This window comes from Protobothrops mucrosquamatus, unplaced genomic scaffold (assembly GCF_001527695.2).
Source record: "Protobothrops mucrosquamatus isolate PMUCROS unplaced genomic scaffold, P.Mucros_1.0 scaffold1186, whole genome shotgun sequence".
Taxonomy (NCBI): Eukaryota; Metazoa; Chordata; class Lepidosauria; order Squamata; family Viperidae; genus Protobothrops; species Protobothrops mucrosquamatus.
The window spans coordinates 523-19,899 of record NW_015387399.1 but is presented as its reverse complement, the minus strand read 5'-3'; the positions used below and the strand labels follow the sequence as shown (position 1 = coordinate 19,899).

The window sequence follows — 19,377 nt, the reverse complement described above, 5'->3', positions numbered from 1 at the left end:
AGAATTATTTGTTGACCATTTAGCTTTCTTATTTCAATGTAGTGAGGTTTTCCTTAAGTATACACACATACACTCTTTTTGCTCTCAGTCACAAGTTTCATTAACAAACTGATAAAAGAAATCTGAGAAGAGTGGGAAAGACAGAGGAACTAGGTGATGTCAATACATTTTACAACAGTTTTCAAATCTGTATTTTATTATTTATTATGAGCATGTGTCAGTTCTATGGGACATGGTTTTGAAGGAGTATTTTAGAGGCTTTTTAATACACCGGGGCCTACACAGATAGTTACTTAGGAGGAAATACAGGCAGTCCTCAACTTACGACAATTGAGCCCCAAATTTATGTTGCTAAGTGAAATATTTGGCAAGTGAGTTATGCCCCATTTTACGACCTTACTTGCCGCAGTTGTTTAGTGAATCATTGTAGTTGCTAAGTTAGTAACATGATTGTTAAGTGAATCTGGTTTCCCCATTGACTTTGCTTGTCAAAAGGTTGCAGAAGATAACCTGACATTGCAACCATCATAAGTATAAACCAATTTTCAAGCACCCGAATTTTGATCATGTGACCAGGAGAATGTTGCAGTGGTTGTAAGTGTGAAATATGGTCATAAGTCACTTTTTTCAATGCCATTGTAACTTCAAACAGTCATTAAATGAACTATTTTGAGTCAAGGACTACCTGTATTGAGAAATATTATTGGTGCAGAGAATATGCATAAGGCTGCACATCATGAAGTAGAGTTGCCAATTGAACAGAAAGTAAATAATTAAAATCTCACTTCTAGAATTTGAAAAAAATCATAAAACACATTTTGCAGGTCTACTTCCTCAGCTTGGCCATTTTCAGCCCAATAACATCACTGCCCAAACAACATGGTCATTTCTCATCCAACACACTTGGAAGGTTCCAGGTCAGCCAGAAATACACATGCCAGCACCTATTCTAAAAAGTAGGTTAAAAACCTACAGTAATAAAATTTTAAATTGAAAATGAATACAAATTATTAAGAAAATTGTTTTATTTTTTACAATAATATTAGCATAAAAAGAGTCCTACTATGGGCATGTCAAGAGCCCATATAATCCAAGAACTTCAGAAGCATGGATGAAAGAACTGGCGCTCCCTCCCTCTGGCTCCCCTACAACCTTTACTTAAGATATTAATCCTCCACCAGTTTGTTGGGACTCTCTTTGATGGTAATGTCAAATTCTACATTCTAAAGAAGTACTGTTATCATTTTTTTTATTTACTGTTTATTTTATTTTGTTTGCCGCCCATATCACCACAAGGCAACTCTTAGAATCATTTTTAGCTTGTGAGAAAGACCAAAAATAAAGCAAAACCCCCCACCACCACTTTCCACACTTGTTGACACAATGCACAATTGACATACTGTACCTCTATTACGACCTCCCTTTACCCATTTTGACTGTAAACTAGAACACTTCAAGTTCTTGAATTATTTCTCTGACTTTGGTTACTTTCCCCCCCACTTTTGGTAAAGATGCAAAACGATACTCTATTTGAAATGCAGTGATCAGAAGTGTACAGCATTCCAATCAATTTCACTCTCCTTTATACAAGAGCATCATATTTGAAGTTATATTTAACATTTCATTCTCAATATGCTTTCTTTTGCTTAATAGTCACATTCAGGGTTTACATTTTCATTGAGCTACCCACTATGATCCCAATAGCTGTTTCCAGATGAGTTGCTCTCAGCTGAAGTTTTATTAATATATGTGAATTTTGGTCTTTATAGATAGCAAGACATGCAGCTCCTTGCACTTAACTACATTTGCCATTTTGTCATTCTTGGGGAGTTTTATTTTAGTGGCATTCAGTATATAAGAGGAAAGCTGCAAAATTCCAAATGGCTGCTAGATGGCAGCAAATAGGTTTCTACTGTACCAGCCGTCTGTATCTTTGTAGTTCAAATGGTGGAATATAGCGTCGTTCATGACAGCTCTCCCTCTGCAGGGCTAATGGTTACAAATTCAGCAAGCTTATCATTCCTCTTCGCAGTTTTCCATGACGAAATATTGGTGTTTTATGCTTTGCACATATTGTACTAAAAAAGGCCTAACGGCGGAAGGAAGAAGAAAATAATAAAGCCCTTTTTCAAAGTTAGAGAATCTGGAATCCACCAAATAAACCGGACTTCAACTCCCATCATTCTCAGAGACACTATTAAAGAGCAAGGGCTTGTGGGAGTTGTAGACCCATACATAAGATAGCTAAAAACCGGGAAATAAATGTTCCAAAAGAACTACATTTCCTAGAAGCCCTTGCTCCTTTTGAGCGTGCGCTGTGTTCTCTTAAGAATCCTTTTCTGGACAGCGGCAAACCTTACTGAATCAATGTTATGCAGCTGGTGAAAGGAGCCATGGCCAGTGAGTAATTTTTCCTACAAGGATTGTGTGCTCAGGTAGTTTAGTTTCCGCTGAACGCTTAACAAAGGGGGGGGGGGGCTAAAAGAGAAGAGAAACTTTGTCTTTGGCCTTAGGCTTGCCTTTTGCAGAGGTGCTGTGTTCCTTTGTGTCTAATTTTTAAACAAAGTTAACTAGAGACCTGTCAGTGCAATTTTATGTAGGTTGTATGTAGGTCTCATGCATGTAGCTGTAGTCGTGCAGTGGTCCTGCTTGTCCTGTCTTGGTTGCGAGTGAGGGGAGCAATTTAAATTTTTTTAAAAAATAGGTACTGTTTCTGTTTAGGAACATCTTTTCTATATTACCTTAAAGTACTCTATTTTGGGTTTTTTGGTGGTAATTTTGGATAACTTCAATGAATACTCATGTTAGTTTTTTGCATTTACTATAAAGAAAAAAACCCTTAGCAAATACAGAAATCAATTTATTATCATAATAACTTTCATGAATCAGTCTACACTTTAGATGCATGGAATAAAGTCCTTAAGGAAGTGTGCTCACGTGTATGGATGTGGTTTGTATTGTGTAATTCCCAGTTTTATAACTATGTTAGTAAAGGTTTTTTTTTTCTTCCATTCAATCAGATCTGATTCACATAGTCTGCCTGGACAAGTCCCTGCAGTTTTCTTTGCAAGCGTTTGTTTTTTTCCAGAAGTGGTTTGTCATTGCCTCATCTTAGGGACTGAAAGACAGTGACTGGCCCAAGATCACTCAATTGGCTTCATAGCTAAGGTGGTCTCCTGATATCCTAACACTACAATAAACTGCCTCTCATTTACAGTAATATTTTAAATGAACTTATCTCTATTTAATATTAATATTTAATACTAAAAATTAACTTATCCTCTAACTGGAGCAATTTGAGATTTGGCATGTCTTACAGCTCTCAATTACAGTGCAATGAGTTATAATGTTAAATGTGTTACTCAGTTTGCTCATTTGGACTCCAGTTATGAAATACTAAGAAGTAAGTCTACACAATAGTATTTATGCCATAGGGTTTAGGTGGAGGAAAACATTGGTGATAGGCAATTCTGCTATTCTGCCAGTTTTGTAAATTATGGTTCAATAAGTTCATAAAGATGCTTTGGAACTTTTTTTAATATCTGAAATTTTGGAAAACCTTAAACTAAAATAATTTTATAGTACTGTGCTCTCAAGAAATAATACTTTATGATGATGGTCTCATGGAATGATACCAGAATGCTTCATTCTTTTTGGTTACTTCTGCTCATGTGACCAGATAAGCTAAGGATGGAGAATCTTTTTGTAAGGATTGCTCAAAATTGATAGCACAGTTTCCTATAGTATAAGCCCTAAAATAGTAATATTGTTATTTTTAAAGGCTCAATTCACCACCAACTATTTTTACTAACATGTTTTTTTAACAACTGCATCATAGATCTAGTTTGCTAATGTTCAACTTGTATTCTACTATAACGCAACTTATATAAGGAAGTGAAAGCAAAGCTTTAGTTGTTGGGATTAGGCTGATGCAGAATTATTATTTTAATCAAGAGTGCTAATTAACCCTTCTTTTTTCTTTACATCAGTTTCTTCATCCTGGTGCCGTCTAGCTACATAGTTATATTGAGATTCCAATCCCTGTACAACGTGGTCTTTGGTTCCCCCAATTCTTTAAGGTTGCTTGTGGTTGTGGGAGGCAGGTGTATCTTTCTAATTAAAAATTGATGGTAGGATTTTTTAAAAAATGTTTTTCTTCATAGTTGAACCTTTACCTTTTTTTTTACCTTTAGATTTTCGTTTAGCACTCATCCAGCTCCATGTGTCTGCTGTCAAAACAGACAACTTGAACAGAGCCTGTAGACTTGTGAGAACTGCAGCAGGGCAAGGAGCAAAAATTGTAATTCTGCCAGTGCGTATAACTTTTTTCAAAAATTACTCTCCAAATTCAGATATTTTTTTTATTGTTCTTGAGCCTTACATTTGGTGCTTACTTTTTCTCCCTGGCATAGTTAGGGATTTCTTTCAAAGATTAGAATGAATATTAAAATTGGCCTTTAGATAAACACTAACAGCTACAGCTACAGTATCTCTACATCTATATACTACTAAAACTATCCTGTCTGTTGATTTATCACCTTCATAGCACAACAATGTTTGAATCAAGGCACCTTAAATCCACTAATTTAAAGACTGCATACCAAGTTCAGGACCCATTACTCCTGTATAATTGAAATTTCAATGTTTTTCATACTAGTTGTATTTGCAAAATTACAGCATTTTATGTTTTTAAAGCATTTTTCCTTTCTTGTTTTATAATATTGTATTTTTCACACATTTTTAAATTGATATTTTGTTGCTTTGCTGAAGAGCACTGGGCCTCTTTCCAGATGTTTTGTTTAAATTCGGTGGTTGTGTGATATTTTTCTCGGCCATGTGACAAATATTTTGGGAATATGGACAGTTTATTTTGATTTAAAAATGGGTTTCATTTTGGCTTCAAGTGAATATTACAATTTCATTTGCAGTGATAGTAGGCAAACTGGGTTATAATGTAGGGGGGAGGAAGACAATTGAGTAATACCTGTGACCCAAATGAGTTTTCACATTTGTTGAAAGTGCTTATCTCTGGCTCTGCTGAGTGAAGTTGAAAGAACTTTTATCAGATGTAGCCAAAATCCAAGGCCTTATATATTACTGGCCCAAAATCATGCAGCAGTTTTTATGCCTAAAAGAGGCCAATCAGCCAGATGCTTGTTGACTGCACCTCAAATGACACTACTGCTCTGTGAGCTGCATTGATTACCAGTCTGCTTCTGGGTGCAATTCAAGGTATTGGTGATCACCTTTAAAGCCCTTCATGGTATGAATCCAAGTTACTTGCGGGACCATCTCACTCCCCTGGGATTGGCCCATACCACTCATGCCGGCTGAGGAGGCATGTTGTGAGTTCTGTCAGCCCGATTATTCCGGTTGGCGGAGTCCAGGAGGAGGGCATTCTCTGCTGTTGCTCCTGCCCTCTGGAACACCCTGCCCCTCCGATGTGAGGTTGGCCCCAACCCTCCTATCTTTTTGTAAGGGCCTAAAGACATGGCTAGGCCAGTTGGCTTGCGGCTCCAGTGGGGTATTGATTGAGTAATAACAGATTCCACCTCCCTGTCCCCCTCCTCCCCTGCCCTCCCCATGTGTCTTTGGTTGCAAGGTTTGGTTTTAACATTTTATATTTTAATTAAGATGTAACTGTAAGCCACCCAGAGTTACCCTATAGTAAGATGGGCAGCCAATAAATTTTATAAATAAATAAATACCTCCATGTCCGTCCAATTAGAGATCTCAGCTGAGCAACAAGGTCTGCTTCTTGGAATAGCAGAATTATTTGCTCATAATATCTTGAAGTCTAAATTTATAGATCAGGCTAAGCTATAATGTAGGTTTTGAGGTTAAGTGTTCTCTTAGCTATTAAGCCAAACACATCATATTATGGCTTATTGTGCTGTGTAAAGCCCTAGAAGCTTATTCATACAGGTAGTCCTTGACTTATGACCATAATAGAGCCTGCTGATCATAATTGTAAATTGGGTCACCCATGTGACTAACCTAATTTTACAGCGGTCATTAAACAAATATGGTAGTCATTAAGTGAACCCATTGTTTGCTATAGGGTAGTTTTTGCTGGAAACTAGAACTAAATGTCGGTTTCTGGCAAAAACAAATTGTCACATGACTGCACGCTACTGTAAAAGTGGGTCATGTGACCAGGGAGCAAATGTTGCAACTTCAAAATTGGGTTGTTAGTCCGTTTTTGGGGGTCGATTGTAACATTCAACTATCACTAAGCTACCTGTCATAAATCAAGGACTACTTGTACTGTAGTGAAGTGTATTATATTTTTATTCTGCTTTGGTTTCTACATACACACACACAAGCACACACATAAACTCAAGGCAGTAAACATACCTGATATTCCTACCTCCTATTTTCCTCACAATAACAAACATGAGATAAATTGGGCTGATAAGAATTACTGGCTCTAAGTCATACAGTCAGCTTTTATGCCTAAGAGAGTCCAAGAATTCCCAGTTTCTTTGTTTCTAGGTAAGCAACTTAATTGCTACACTGAGGTAGCGCAGTGGTTAGAATGCAGTATTGCAGCTACTTCCGCTGACTGCTGGCTGCTAGCAGTTCGGCAGTTCGAGTCTCACCGGCTCAAGGTTGACTCAGTCTTCCTTCCAAGGTTGGTAAAATGAGGGCCCAGATTGTTGGGGGCAATGTGCTGACTCTGTAAACCGCTTAGAGAGGGCAGTAAAGCACTGTGAAGTGGTATATAACTCTAAGTGCTTTTGCTACATCATACTGCTTGTCACTCATGATTTATAATGCATTATGACTTTACATATTATGTAAACCAGGTTTGTATAATTCCAATATCAGTTCAGTCATTTTTGTGTTTTATATTTTTATGTTACTTTTAAAAAAAGATATATTCTTTAAATATGTCTGACTTATTTTGGTTCTCATTCTAGGAATGTTTCAATTGTCCCTATGGCACAAAATATTTTCCAGAATATGCAGAGAAAATTCCTGGAGACTGCACACACAAGCTCTCAGAAATTGCAAAGGAATGTGGCATATATCTCATTGGAGGTAAATTGCTATTTTTAAAGTTTATTTTTGTATATAAATACAGCCTATTTATTTGACTAAATAATCATCTTTGCTTTAACAGGTTCTATTCCAGAAGAGGATGCAGGAAAATTGTATAATACATGTACAGCTTTTGGTCCTGATGGCACTATGTTAGCTAAATATAGAAAGGTAAAAAAAAATCTTGTTTGCAGTTTGACAACATTGCAGGTAGTCGTCCTCGACTTACGACAACAGTTGACCCCAAAATTTCTGTGGTTCAGTGAGACATCTATTAAGTGAATTTTGCCCCATTTAATAAACTTTCTTGCCACAATTGTTAAGTGAATCACTGCAGCTGATACGTTGGCAACATGATTCTTAAGTGAATCCGGCTTTCCCATTGATTATGCTTGTCAAAAGGTTGGAAAAGGTGATTACATGACTTTGGGGAAATAGTAATGGTCATAAGTACGAACCAACATTTTAAAATACTGGAGTTTAGCTTGAGAATCTGCAACTTAGCAGAGGCTCTAAATTTCACAGAAGAGCTTAAGGTCTCCCGTGTCCATTTCCATATCTGGATTTAAATTGACTGCATCTGAGTCTAGGGGCATTTGTTCCTTTCCCTATGCTGTCAAATATCATATAGTTTTATTTCCTTTATGACTTGTATGACAGTGATAATAGTAGAGATTTAGGCTAAAGCTATAAACTGAAAATTTACCTTGTGGAAATATTTTTGTATTTACTGCTATAAATGGGAAATCTTAAACAAAACTAAGAAGTGATATTAATTATCTCTGACTTCTCCCAACGTATAAGAGATTACTTCCAAGAGTAATAATTAACATAGATTATGTAACAGAGATTAGTGTGCACGTGTATTAAAGAAGTAACACAGAAAAACAAGAACATTTCAATGTTCTGCTCTGTCCCAATCATCCACTCCTTGTTAACTATATTAACCAGTGAATTATTTACTGTTGCAGTAATCCTGGCTTAATTATTTCTAGGAAGAGCTGGTGGAATGACATTGTAATTTAACCAGTAGTCATATCCATTAAACAAAACTTCTGTGGTGCTTTCTGAAAGTTAAACCTTTTCAAGTGATCTAAATGATGTGTTGTTTGTGTACACATTATTATTTGACACTCTATATTGGTTTGTACATATAGCTGCATTAAGACAAAGTGTACTTTAGTTGAGAAGTGCATGAATTTCTTGTACTTTCTGGCATCTAGCTGCCTTGTTTCCATAAATATCTGCCAAAAGTCAAAATCTTGTAATTAAAAACCATACTTTTTTCCAGACCACTGGCTTCAAGTTTATCTGAAACTACTATTTAGTACAGATTTAATAGAAACGTTTACTACTCACAAGAAGCGAGGACCAAAATGGTTGACTCTCAATGTGCCAGTGTCATCTTTCAGCTTAGTGATTGATCGTTTATTCCTGGACAAAGCTTTTCTCGGTGTTTAATTGTAAAGTTGATGGTCTGGCATAGTACAGTAGTAGTTGGAAGGTATATATTCAATGTACCATTCTATGAATTTGTGCAGATAATATGCAATTAATGGATCTTTAAACAAGAATTGTCTTCAATTTTAAAACAGATTCATTTGTTTGACATTAATGTGCCTGGAAAAATCCAATTCCAGGAATCAGAAACTCTGAGTGCAGGTGACAAGTTTTCTGTATTGGATACATGTAAGTAAAGAAACTTTGGTTTTGGCAGTGAAAACTCATTCATTTTCAGATATTTTTTTTAATATTTTTTTTTCTAAAGTTAAGATTTTATTCAGATTTAACATTTATTTCTAATGTACATTCAGTTGTTCCTTCATATTTGATTATAAATTATGGTCAAATGTACCATTATAAATGTTTAACGTATCTCGTGGTGTTGGAAAAGATACTCTAAATTTCTCTGTATGTAATTACTCATTTGCATAATCCTATTTTTAGTAAAAAGATATGAATCGGTGAAAACTAATTCTTGATATGAAATTTGTGATTCAGAGCAAGCTTATTATATGGACATTAAAAACCAAAATTCTCTTCCTCTGACATAATAAATACTTTATACATTTTGTTTTGCATTTCTAGAGACATCAGTGTTGATCTGTAGTAATAACAAATGTCTTGCATATCTTGTTTTGATGCAGCTTACTGTAAAATAGGAATTGGCATTTGTTATGACATCCGATTTCCTGAACTAGCTCAAATCTACACCCAGAAAGGTAAAGTTGAGAAAATCTCTTAATTTATTTATTAAATTAAATGCATATAGCTATTCATGTACTAGAGAAACCCTGTGCAACAAATAAGGATAAAAACACTACATGATTATCAAATCAAATAAATTTGAGGATCCAGTAAAAATATCTCTTATTCATAAACCATATAACCATGCCAGAGCTTCATTAACAGCCTGGTCCCAGTGCTTGGGGAAAAGGCAGGTCTTCATCACTTTCCCAAAGGCCTATAGCAGTGATGGCGAACCTTTTAGAGACCGAGTGCCCAAACTGCAACCCAAAACCCACTTATGTATCGCTGGGTGCCGGGTGGCTGCAGTAGTCATGGCAGACTGGGTGGGCATGGCCTGGGTGGGCGTGGCCACCTTGATGTTGCTTATGGGGAGGGACACCTGTGGGAGCCGGGCAGGGTTGGGGGAGATCCAGGGGGTTTCTGGTGGGTGGGATGGTGGGCTCCCCAATGGCGGCTCCAGGCTGGCTGGCCTTAGGCCAGTGATGGCGAACTTTTAGAGCCCCACATTAGGCCAGTGATGGCGTGTACCCACAGAGAGGGCTCCGCGTGCCACCTCTGGCACACGTGCCATAGGTTCGCCACCACTGGCCTATAGTGTTGAGACCATTCATATCTATGACCAATGGAGTGTTATTCCACAAGGCACGTGACATGATGAGGACACTTTTTTGTCAAAGTGTGAAATATTTTATCTTCCAGAATTAGAATATGCTTGTTTCTTGGGTGTCTGCTTTAGCAATATAGAGATGAATGGTGCCCTGTCCTTTTTTTTATATGGAGCACTACATTGTTGTCAAACTTTTATAGACAATATTTACGATTGACAGTTCTGTGTGTGTATCGTGGAACACATAACCACTTAAGCCCAAATAATATTTTAATAGATTAATAATAAAGAATTAAAATCAGCCAGGATTTGGTGCTCTTATCTGAGAAAGATTGAATGAGAACACCAATATCTTGAAAAAATTAGCAAACGTGTGGATTATAGGTATTAAAATATGTATATTCAGTGTTGATATAATGTACCATTTGAAGGAGTGATGTCCATTCTTCTCAAATATCTGTGAAATACAAATTTAATTTACATAATTTGTTATTTTTCTCATTAAATGATATTGAAGCCTCTTTGTTTTGCCTTTTTTATATGCCTCAATTAGATTACTTTAGAAATTTTTCCCATTGCATCCAAATTGTCTAAATAAAGTTTAGATGAGCTTCCTGTTTTTCAATGTGTGGCATGAGTTACGACACTGGTTTCAGATAGGGAAAGGCTGATATTTTTCACCTCTAGCTGCACGCATTATCAAGTATAAATTACCCTGATTTGTGCTGCAATTGAATAGAATTAGAACTAGTTCTATTAGATTTTCTGCTTCAAAATGGCAATCATTCCATTGGCAAATCAAAGCGTCATCTCAAGGGGTCTTTTCTAGAAGTCAGGTGGAATGTGGTTATTCCCGTCAATTTAGAGTTTTTTTAAAAAAATAATAGAGTAGATAGGCCAGGTTTCCTATTCTGTTTCATTCCTTAGGAATTAAAATGGTAAATGTATTTTTCTAAGCAACTAAATGTTTTCTATAGTTTCACCAATTTGGGCATTTTTAGTGGGAAGGAGGATTATTTAAATTTATTAGTTGCCCATCTCCAGTTGATACTGGGTAGTGTACAAAACTAGAAAAAAAACAACTAAAAATAGAGGCTTTAAACAAATAAACATCAACCCTGGGCCCGGGAGCAAGCCATTGTTTTCAATTATCAGTTTAGTTTCAATCATCAGTTTGGAATTCTAATCTGGCAGGTTTTGGTGCAAACTGACTTCTTAAAATTATATTTTCAAATATACTTTACAGACTAACCATTGAATACAAATAGAAAGAAGGGTTGACTAAAGTGTATCAAATCAACAGCAATAACTCTTTATTACATATGTTTTATCTTTCTGATCATATTGTCATCCTATCTTCCTTTTGAACTAAGGTTGCAAACTCCTAGTATATCCAGGGGCTTTTAACTTGACAACTGGACCAGCCCACTGGGAACTGCTGCAAAGAGGCCGGTGAGAATCCATTTATTTGAGCCTACACTCTTTCCTACATTTGTTACATTGAAATGGCTCTCTCTGTTGTAACTCTTGGTTATTGCATTTAACCTTTTTAAAATTTAAACTCAAACTATGTTATCTCATTTGATGTTATTTTAGACACTTGTGATCTAATATAGTGTTTGCTGATTAATTTTATTGAATTAAAAAACTCCAAGTGCCACATTTTTAACTCTGCCTGAAAGGGCTAGTAGGCTGATACTCTTTCTTTCCCTTTTTGGCAGAGCTGTGGATAATCAGGTCTATGTAGCAACTGCATCTCCTGCTAGGGATGAGACAGGATCTTATGTGGCTTGGGGACATAGTACAGTAGTAAGTCCATGGTAAGTAAGAAAACAAATGTCTTCCACTAATATATTACAACCAACAAGACACGATTAATTACCAAATTAAAATGTACAGTAACGTTATTAAAAAAAAAACATTTGAAGTAAAAATTATCCTTTGACGAGGTTATCTGTGAATTCAAACAAAATGGAGGGAGGAAATCTTTAGTGACCAGGGCAAAGATACAAATTTTTCTAAGGCACCATAGAGATAATGTTTGAACATTCTTTATGCCAGGTTTAGGTACATGTGACGATAATTGCTACTTTTTAAAAATTATATTGCATGTATTTTTAATGACATGGCTGGCAACAGATTTAGGTATTCCATTCTCTTTTTAATCATTTGAAAAATCTCCATGCCTGATAATATGTTTCATATTATTTTTGACTAATTTTGTTTCGTAAAATGAAAAATGATTATTAAACCTTTGATGAAAGTATCAATTTTGTACCATTATTTTTAGTAATATCTTCCAACAGTACAGGAAAAAAGGGAGATGCGTATGAGAAAGATATGGCAATGCATTTCAGTATCTAAGTCCAAGCCTACATTACTTCAGAACATACTGCTTTACAATCTTCTGTGTTATCAGAAAATCAAAATACAGTTAATAAGTACAAGAAGTTTAAAATACTTAAACAGGTCAGATTTTACATATTGTAAAAAGTTTTTATCTTGTCTAAGCTGAATTTTAGCACACTTGCCTGTTACCTTTTAAATGCTAACACTTGCTCTTTTTTTCATTAGCTGGAAAATGAAGATCAATGCTTTATAAGCCTTGAAATGATAGGTTCATTCCAGTTCCTTTCTGCTTTGAAATATCAGTGCAAAATAGACAGCTTTTAGATACCTCATAGAAAGCTGAGGCTTACAAGTCCACAGCTTGAAGTTGTGAAATCCAGTAAGATAATAACAAATGTGGAACATATTCACACATTCCTGATCTGTAATATTACTTTAGATCAATCTTCATGAACCATCAAGTACATTAGGACTACCATTTGGAAGGACTTATTTCAGCACATCACGGTTATATCAGGATGGGAAAGATTGCCTTAAACTGAAGTACATTGATCCTGTGGTTATCTTTACCTTTAACAAGAAAGGAAGAATTGTATAGGACTTGAAAGCACATTCTGTCTTTTCATCTTCCATAATTCTGTTATCAACTTTGAACAAATGCAGTTAAATTCTGTTAACAAGAAGCAACTCTGAGGAAGTGATTTTTGCCAATTTCTGTTCCTTGAATAATGTGTCTTTCCTGTTTTTCAATCGCCATTCATGAGAACATAAAAGTGCCAAAGAAGTAAATTTCTAGAACAGTTCCAGGAAGTGACCCTGAAGACCAGCAGGGGATTAAGAAATCACTAAGGCCACACTCACTATGGCAATACACAATTTGTTAAACTTTTACTTTCCCTTTTAGGGGTGAAGTTATAGTCAAAGCTGGCACTGAAGAAACAATTGTCTATGCAGAAATAGGTGAGTTGATAGGACTAATTTAAATCTTTATAGAGGCTCTTGTAAATTAGCTTAAGTTCTGTTTCAGTTTTCTGCCTATTAGTTGGAATATTTATCATATTCAGGTTATGACAGTGAAGTCATTTAAGAACTTTTCAGCTGTAAGAGGTGCAGCAATTATAATAGTTCAATCTGTTAAGATTTGCCTTATAAAGATGTAAATATACAGTATTAGATACCAAGTCATTGCATTGCTACATATTTGCTTGAGTATACATCAGAAGTAGCTGGAACACAAATGCAGCTCTTTTCTGTAATTCATTAAAGCATGCATCATTTTCTAGGATCATATGGCTCCTAGGGGATGGCTTTTATTTTGACCACACATGAAAAATACAGATGCTTTAATGAGTGGTTGGCAGGAATTGTGTTCAAGCTACTTGCTGCCTAATCATATTGATATGAGAAATAAACAGAATTGGGATTAATATGGCTTTATTTTTTTATATACAGACTTAAAGAAGGCTGAAGAAATCCGTGAACAAATCCCCATTCTTTCCCAGAAACGATCTGATCTTTACACTGTGGAAGCAAAAATTGTATGATTCTAATTCGGACTGGCACATTTTCTAATAGCTATTATTAACTAATTCAGTGTAATTAACTAGTAAATCAAATTATAGATAATTAAAATGATCATATAATGGTGAGACTTTGAGCTTAAATTTTTCTTAGTCTGTGCAATTTTTGGACATTTTGTATTGCATTATAAACTTTTCTGACACATATAAAAATATTTTTATGAAAATGGAATAATAATCAGTCACATCAACAAATGCTCTATTTTGGAGAATATATTTTTTACCAAAATAATACATTGGGTAAAAGCAGAACGTTTCCTTTTTTGTTAGTTGACCTAAATTGGTTACTTCTGAAAATTATCAAATGCATGCTTCTTTTGAAGTATGGTATTTATTTGATTTTATGAAAAATAATCAGAGATTAAATTAGCTAAACTCCCCCAACAGTATTTTGAAGATACTTTTGAAGCATCATGCAAGTCTCAACAATGTTCATCCAGTTCTTACGTGGAGCTATTGTGTACAAGAATCGTTTACATTAAGATTTAGTCAGTTGCTTGCAAATCAGATACATTTGGTCAATGTGAAAGCTCTGAACAGACTGCAAAGCACTTTAAATCCTTTAATTTTGCAGACACCTTACATGAATTAATTAATTAATTAATGGCAAGTGTCATTTAGATCTCTGCTTCAGTAGTGATTATTGGACATGGCTTTAAATGGGCTGTTTTTAATGATTGAATAAACACATTCTTCAAAAAGATTTGAGTTATTATCTAAAGAAGCAGTTTTGGCATGCTGTCTCTCAGAAGTCCCAAACATTAAAAGATTCAAAGAGTGCCTCTGTTACCTTCTTGTTACTTCCACATTCCAAAACGTATATAAAGTATACACCCCAACTGACCCAGAAGAGCTTGTATTTTGAGCAGCTGCAGCTATCCATAAATTCTCCCTGGTTCCTTTCCATCAGATTAAACCTCATTACAGGAATAGTTTTATCCAAATCTGGGATGGTTCCACATCTGGAAGTTGATAGCCAAGGAATGAACTTAAGCTACAATTCAGTTTTCATCAATAATTCAGATAGTTCTATCTAGAGAACCATTTAGAAATGTGGGCATTATAGTCCAGTTAATAAACCTACCATTCTGGTCATTCCAAAGATGTTCTGAACCTCTTCCTCCCCTTAAATTATACTCAAAACTGGGAATGGTTTATGGTTTGGAACATCATGAACTCATTCCAGCTGCCTAGACTGCACATATTTAGTGCTTTAAATAAACTGTCTTGGTCACTCAATCACCAATTACAAGCCAGATAGTACAATTAACTTTTAAGTTTCCATAATAGCTGTCTTCAGGTTTTCTTACACTTTTTAAAAATATATCTTTGGCCTATGTCAGTGGTGGCGAACCTATGGCACGGGTGCCAGAGGCGGCACTCGGAGCCCTCTCTGTGGGCACACGTGCCATTGCCCCAGCCTTGCCTCCCCCCGTGACCCCCTCTCCAGCAGCCCCCCTGAAGGAGAGTCGCCAACGAGCGTGGCCCACACAGAGTATCGCAGCCAAGGACATGGCAGCCAGGCAGCATAGACAAGACTCTGCCCCCATCATGCAGTTGATGCTGCAGGGCGCGGGCAGAGGGTGTGGCCGCCATAGCGCTGCTGGGCTGCCTGGGCGATCTGCAATGGGCCCTGGAGGCAGTGCGTGGTCCTGTGGGCAGGCGGGGCAGGGGATGGGGGGGCAGGGGCGGGGCAGGGGGGTGGAGCAGGGGTGGGACCAGTTTTGGGGCACTCGGTCTCTAAAAGGTCGCCATTACTGGCCTATGTACTGTAGGATCCTTTTTTTAGCTTTTTTAGTTTTGCTTGTCTGCGAGCAACTGCTTTCCTACCTTGTGGAACATCTTCCTGCTGGAGATTTGACAGGTCTCCACCCTTCTAGCCTTTCAGAAGACCATTAAAATTGGTTGGCTTTTTTTCTTTTTCTTTACTGAGGTGCTGGAATTGTATGGGTGGGAGGCATGGAAAGAGAGATGAGCCTGCTATGGAGAATCTCCAGGGGACAATTGGGGTGCAGAGTTTTTATTTTTTAATATTTATTGGTTTTATTATTGTTTTAAGTCACCCAGAGTTACTTAAGATTGGTGGCCATATAAATCTTTAAAATAAAATTTAAGCTTGTTTGTAAGAATGTCTTCTGGTCAAAAAATGGTGGCTTATGATGCTTCTTAATTGCATGAGTAATATTAATGTACAACAAATCAACCCTTATGTTGTAGAATAGTCTTTATATAACCTTCAGCAGCATTATCAATGTGATGTGTGTGTGTGTGTATATACACACAAACAAACACACAGCCTCTGCACTATCTGACAGCAAAATAAAACATTAATAGAATCCATTGATTTGTCCATTTGAAGTCTAGTTTATAACATTTTTTTTAAAAAAAATAGCAACTTATCAAATAGATGAGAAGGTTGTATGACTATTAATATTCTTCTGTCCAGCATATACTTGTTTCTTTCTTTTACACACTTTATTCCCATATCCCCCTATATTCAGAGCTGCAGGGACATAATTGGTCCTTGCTATTGCACATGCTGGGTTGTAAAAATTCTGAAAAATACAGCCCAATCATAAGTCATAAAACAGCTTAGTGGCAATGTTAAAACAGCCAGAATACTGAGATATGTCTTTTGAAATATTCAATTTCACACTTTGAAGAAAATTATAATCTATACTCACAATTGGGGTATTTCAAGGCTGAAACTCACCCCTAATATAGAAAAGGTTTTCTCCCCAAATTTCAGCAAAGAAAATAAACAGAATTTTAGAAGTTTCATTAATTTCATTTCTGCAACAGCTTCTAGTACATTTTCTTTACCCAATTACGGTAAAATTTCTTTAACCAATACCCTAGACCACAGATGTATAAAGATATCTGAACATAATATTTATTTGGTGACTTTACATGTATAAGTCATTTACAAAAAGAATCATATGCAGTTTCAGTGCAGCTTCAAATATCTGAATAACAGGCAAAATTCTGATAATTCGGAATGCTAGTATTAGATCACACATGCTTAATTCTTCGTTGTTTTCAAGGGAAAGTGCCTGTATAGCCATGCAAATAAAAACCCCTTTGAAAATATGATGCAGTCATAGCAGGGAAATGGAGACGGAGATGTAGGAAATAAAATTTCAATGCACTGCTTTTTAAAAAAGTACTGAAATTCTAATTTGAACATTGAGTATTATTTGACTTTGCTCAATCATTCCAGTTCAGCCACCATCTTTTAGTAAGTGAAAAAGACAACAATCTTTGGGAGAAGAAATTGTAAGTATGATTTTATTTTGCATTGGTGGCAAAAAGAAATTCCAATGAAGGAATACTCAAATGTATTTCAGATATTCAATGAATTTCAGATAATTGAAATAGCACTACAAGAATTATGGATTGAATTTCCAACAACATTGGAGCAATTGATAACAGAATATTTAATTTTCTAAGTACTCCAATTCAGACTGAGACTGTTTAAACAGAATTACAAACTTTGTTTGCTGTACTATCAATACAAGAAAATATTGTTTACTGAAAGAATAAACTATAGTTTCCAAATAAGAGTCTTTGAACGAAGCTTCATTCCAAGGCTCTAAACTCTTACTTGTATGACGCAGTAATTGTAGCATATTGTTTTGAACAGTTCCAGAATCTCTTAGGTAGTGACTATGAAATTTTGCTATTGTTGGTTTGAAAAACTGTTCAATAATAAAACTCTTTCCAATTTCAAATCAAAATAATTTGCTTTTGAAACACAGAATACCCTCATGTGACAGCAAATGAGCTTTCAAGTCTTTGTACAAGTTTTACAAACTATTTACGAGAGCAGTGCCCTGAAATCAATTTAGCCACTGTCTCATATGAAACAGAAACCAAAAGGAAGTAAAGAAATGTTTGCATATGGGATCTTTTTTTGGGAAAAAAAAAAAGCTTCAGTACCTATTGCCACAAAATCGTCCCCATCAAACAATTCACAATTTTTATTGTTTCCCCAAACCTAAAATAATGAAAAAGGATTCTTATATATATAAAATACACGGCACTATTGTTAAAATCAACAGAACAGCATATTGTATAACACTCTTGTGGTTAGAACCAGTCATTCACAACAGTTACCCTAAAAAAAATGTGTCAGGAAGATTTTTATTTGCATGGCCAAAATAAGATTTGATCCCCTTGCAATTTTGTTTTTCCTCTAACAATTATTTGATGGGGGGAGGGCAAGGGGGGGAATTGCTTCCTTTCTTGAATAGCCATTCCCACAACACCTAAACATTTAACAGAATTACAACAGCACAAACAGAAAAAAAAGTAACTTCCACCATTCAACACACTGCAACAGTGTCTTTAGGACTAGGCTGAAGTGGGCAGCTTTACTTTGTAAAAGATCATTCCCCTCCTTTTTTTTTTTTTTTTTTTTACAATGTTGGTGGCTTCAATCCATATTTTTTAGCAACTTCTGTCTGGGCATAAGCAGCATCACAGAGTGAATAGAGGTGAGCCATTTCCATTTCTGATTTGGCTAGATTAATAGCTTTGTTGAACATTTCAATGGCTTTGTCCAGATTGCCCCTGCAATAGTGAAAAATGTATTATAAAGAAAGAAGCAAAGACTGATACAGCAACAAATAGAAGTCAGTCACATACGTTTAAAGTTTAAAAATAGTCTACAACTGATATGAGGTTTAATAAGACATTAAAAAATATAAATTATAAAATTTTGGGAACAGCTGCAGGGCCACCTCCAAAAAAGCTCAATGATTAGGCACATCTGATCTAAGAAAGACTATGAAAACATTTTGTTATCTTTAAATTCATAATGGGAAAATTTGTACAATATAACCACAAAAAGTTCTTTCAACTCTGCCTGAACTAACCATACAGTAAGTGAATCTAATACATAAACTCTACAGCAATAATTCAGAATTTTAGATGCCAAACTTGAAAAATATATTTACCTTTGCACTTCAATTGTCCCCATAGTTTCATATGCAAAATCACATTTGTTATCAATTTCAATAGCTTTGCTTATAAGTTCCAAACCTTTATCTAAATCTTGCTTCCACTGAAGCTGAAGTAAACTGGAAAAAAATCATTACAGATCAATAGTAAATGTTTATCCTACAACTCATGTGCATGAAAATGACTAACATAAGAATAGTCCTGCTGAATCAGGCTTGGATTCATTTTCACAATAGCCAATCAGATACCTTTTAGATGAAACAGAAATCTAAACATGTCCCTATTTTTGCTATAATTTCACAAGCATTGGTATTCAGTGGAATATTTATACAAAATAACCAATGAATCAAAATAACAACAGACAGGTTTGCCCTCCATGAATTTACCCATTCTCCTTTTAAAACTACTGTTACCGATCATCATGAAACTCTTGCAGTGACGAACTTTACAGGATCATGTAAGTATATATTTTGTTCTATCTAATCTAAATCTCTTTCTGTACAGCTTCACTGGATGACCCCAGTTGTAGTGTTTTGAAAATGAGAGATAAAAGCTTCTCTCCATTCACTTTTCTCCATACTAAGC

At 35.6% G+C, this 19,377-nt stretch overlaps 2 protein-coding genes across 2 annotated transcripts; one reads left to right on the top strand and one right to left on the bottom strand.

Moving 5' to 3' along the window:
* The first annotated feature begins 2,332 nt into the window (after window positions 1–2,332).
* NIT2 (nitrilase family member 2) lies at window positions 2,333–13,910 on the top strand. The gene is made up of 10 exons (XM_015820807.1): window positions 2,333–2,400; window positions 4,194–4,312; window positions 6,924–7,044; window positions 7,127–7,215; window positions 8,640–8,733; window positions 9,192–9,266; window positions 11,275–11,353; window positions 11,623–11,721; window positions 13,155–13,210; window positions 13,703–13,910. Exons 1-10 carry the CDS (start codon window positions 2,373–2,375, stop codon window positions 13,792–13,794), a joined length of 852 nt encoding a protein of 283 aa, XP_015676293.1. The 5' UTR covers window positions 2,333–2,372; the 3' UTR covers window positions 13,795–13,910.
* Window positions 13,911–18,248: 4,338 nt separating this feature from the next.
* On the bottom strand, window positions 18,249–18,911 carry TOMM70 (translocase of outer mitochondrial membrane 70; the record flags this gene model as incomplete). Its single annotated transcript, XM_015820817.1, has 2 exons — window positions 18,249–18,402; window positions 18,789–18,911. Coding segments are annotated over 2 exons (277 nt in total), but the record flags the coding sequence as incomplete, so codon positions are not given.
* Between the last annotated feature and the right edge of the window lie 466 nt (window positions 18,912–19,377).

Coding starts and splice junctions, on each gene's coding strand:
- NIT2 (XM_015820807.1), top strand. CDS start 2,373: ATGCAGCTGGTGAAAGGAGCCATGGCCA. Junction 7,045..7,126: donor TGGCATATATCTCATTGGAG/GTAAATTGCTAT, acceptor TTGCTTTAACAG/GTTCTATTCCAGAAGAGGAT. Junction 8,734..9,191: donor GTTTTCTGTATTGGATACAT/GTAAGTAAAGAA, acceptor GTTTTGATGCAG/CTTACTGTAAAATAGGAATT.